This window comes from Montipora foliosa, chromosome 2, assembly GCF_036669935.1.
Source record: "Montipora foliosa isolate CH-2021 chromosome 2, ASM3666993v2, whole genome shotgun sequence".
Lineage (NCBI taxonomy): Eukaryota > Metazoa > Cnidaria > Anthozoa > Scleractinia > Acroporidae > Montipora > Montipora foliosa.
Genome location: NC_090870.1, coordinates 27,199,004 through 27,201,503, shown reverse-complemented (window position 1 = coordinate 27,201,503; position 2,500 = coordinate 27,199,004). Strand labels below are relative to the sequence as shown.

Here is a 2,500-nt window from a genome sequence, read left to right as displayed (position 1 = left end):
CACCCACTTTCCGACTGGGATTGCCATACTGGCAACCCAGTAATAATCATCTGCTAAACCATAGCTGATGAAGAGTTCATTCTACACTGTACTACTACGTCATAACAATAATATTAGGGGGTGTAAGCAAGGACAGCAATACAATATGTACGATACAATAACCTTTAGTTAACACAGTCAATGTTCTTAGCTAATTAGCTAGTCTACAGATATGCCACGAAAAATAAGTAAATAAATAAATAAAATAATGACAATGTCAACAAAAACATCACTCCAAAATATAACCTGGCACTATTACAAGTATTCTGTGATTATTCTGTCGTGTTCACGTTGTACAACCCATGGGTACTCCTTATTATTTTGTCTCTTTTACAACCCTGTTAATACATTAATGAAGGAATGGATGATATTCTCCACTTTCTCGATTGTCTCTTTTCATCAGCTTGAAATTATGACAAACATTGCAGGGGAGACCACCATTGGGACAATACTCAGAGAATTTCAGGTAAAAGTGTCTGAAGTTCGTAATGGTCAAAAATTCAATTTTATCTTTGACCACGCACCTGTGGCTCTGTTGGTTGAGCATCAGGCTGTCACGCAGGAGGTCACGGGTTCGAACCCTGGCCGGATCAACACTCAGGATCTTAAAATAACTGAGGAAAAAGGGCTGCCTTTGTAATTTGATCTGCAAATGGTTAGACTTTCAAGTCAAAGCGTAGGCCCTGTCTCACAAATGTCTGGTATGTAAGCTCCCTGTGGGACGTTAAAGAACCCACACACTATTCGAGAAGAGTAAGAGATGAAGTCCCTGATGTTGTGGTTGTCCTGTTCTCTCCAGTGGAAATGGCTGGCTTGGGGGTGATGTCTCTAAAAAGGGCGTGTGGTGTATGAGGCCACTTAAGAAACAAAGAAAAAAGGACTTTGCCAAGTGCTGAAATCTGTAGATGTAGATCTTGATCATTTTGAATGCAATAAATTCAACCCTTGCTTGTGCACCTTTATAATAGTAACTATGGCACTTCTTTAACCAGATTTTAAAAGCCCATTCATTTTATAACCATTATAATTCTAATGAAAAATCATGTTGAGAGATCATTTTGATCAGTCTTTCTGGAATGAGAGTTCAAAAATTCCTAAGCTTAGTTCAAGATATTAAGATTGAACATTTTAAACAGTAATCATTACTTGGAGGCTCTGGGGAATAAAAATTAACAAGGAGAAGCAATCGTAGTGAAATTCAAATGTTTATTGTTGAGCCTTGGTAAATTTTTAAAATGTTTTTTTAGAGCTATATTTCCAGTTCTGACAAGCAGTTTGTGGCTTCCACTATTCAAGCTATTGGGCGCTGTGCCTCCAATATTTCAGAGGTGACGGACACCTGTCTGGCAGGCTTGGTCAGACTTCTGTCTAATAGAGATGGTAAGAAATGTATCATAACGTATTATGTATTGTCTGTGACATTGTATGTGGGTTAAGCATAGACAGGCAACCTCAGTTCGCTTACCGGTAGTTGAAGAGCCGTGAAGATACACCTGTACACCCCCAGCTCAAATGCACAAACACAAACACCGGAAGGTGCATGTCCAAAGTACCCTAGGGCTACATGTGTCCTGTCTAGTCTTCCTCTCAATCTAGGCACAGTTCACACCACTCATCAGTGGAGCAAAGAAAGAGGGCAGTTAAGGAGAGAGAATGCTAAAACGTTTTAATCAAATTAAGGCAAAAAATAAAAAAATCAAGATGTGTTTTTTGCATTAGGGGAAAACCAGATTGTCCTTCCTCTGGTAAGAGTATAGATCCACTCATCATGCCAAGCCTAGTTAAACTAACCTGGGGCACATTAGTCAAAGACATTTGCTCTCACCATTTTGCCAACCCTAATTATTATTTCAGAATCTGGGTTTTAAAACTTTCATTGATCCTTTTCTCCTTTAATAATGCAACAATGCATTGCAGAAGTTATCTTCCGTTTTGGGGAACTGCTTAAAATGTATTAATTTTAATGTGAAGACAAACTTGATGATACCTTAATTAAAGTTTATACTTGCATTGTTATTTTTGTTTAAGAGAAGGATGTGATTGTAATGGTTCCTCCCGCTTTGCTTCATTTTGTTATCAACAGAGGTAGTTGTTGCAGAGAGTGTTGTAGTCATAAAAAAACTCCTGCAGCTTAAGGTAAGGTTATCCATCTTGAATATTACAATGGTTGAATATTAATTTTTGTAAGCTATTATATTACTATTAAATCACAGAGCACCAGCAGTTGATCAACCTTTGCGTATATGTAGGTATATACTGTACAGTCATGTAACTACCAGTGGCCATTTTATCTTTGCAGCCAAAGGGGAATTCAGAGATAATCATGCATATGGCGAAGTTAGTGGATTCAATTATGGTCAGTACAGTATAAGTCATCAACTTGTGACAGCTGTGATGAAATAATTTTACGTGTATCTGCTGCGAGAATCTTCCCTGTAAATTAAGTAAGAGCCCTGCTGAG

At 38.0% G+C, this 2,500-nt stretch overlaps 1 protein-coding gene across 1 annotated transcript in view; it reads left to right on the top strand.

Moving 5' to 3' along the window:
* LOC137992771 (AP-3 complex subunit beta-2-like) overlaps positions 1-2,500 on the top strand; it is a 57,296-nt gene that overhangs the window by 33,861 nt on the left and 20,935 nt on the right. The window contains exons 13-16 of the mRNA XM_068838286.1: positions 443-505; positions 1,287-1,419; positions 2,123-2,175; positions 2,339-2,395. Of these exons, the coding sequence (XP_068694387.1) occupies positions 443-505; positions 1,287-1,419; positions 2,123-2,175; positions 2,339-2,395 (306 nt within the window). The remainder of the gene's footprint in view (positions 1-442; positions 506-1,286; positions 1,420-2,122; positions 2,176-2,338; positions 2,396-2,500) is intronic.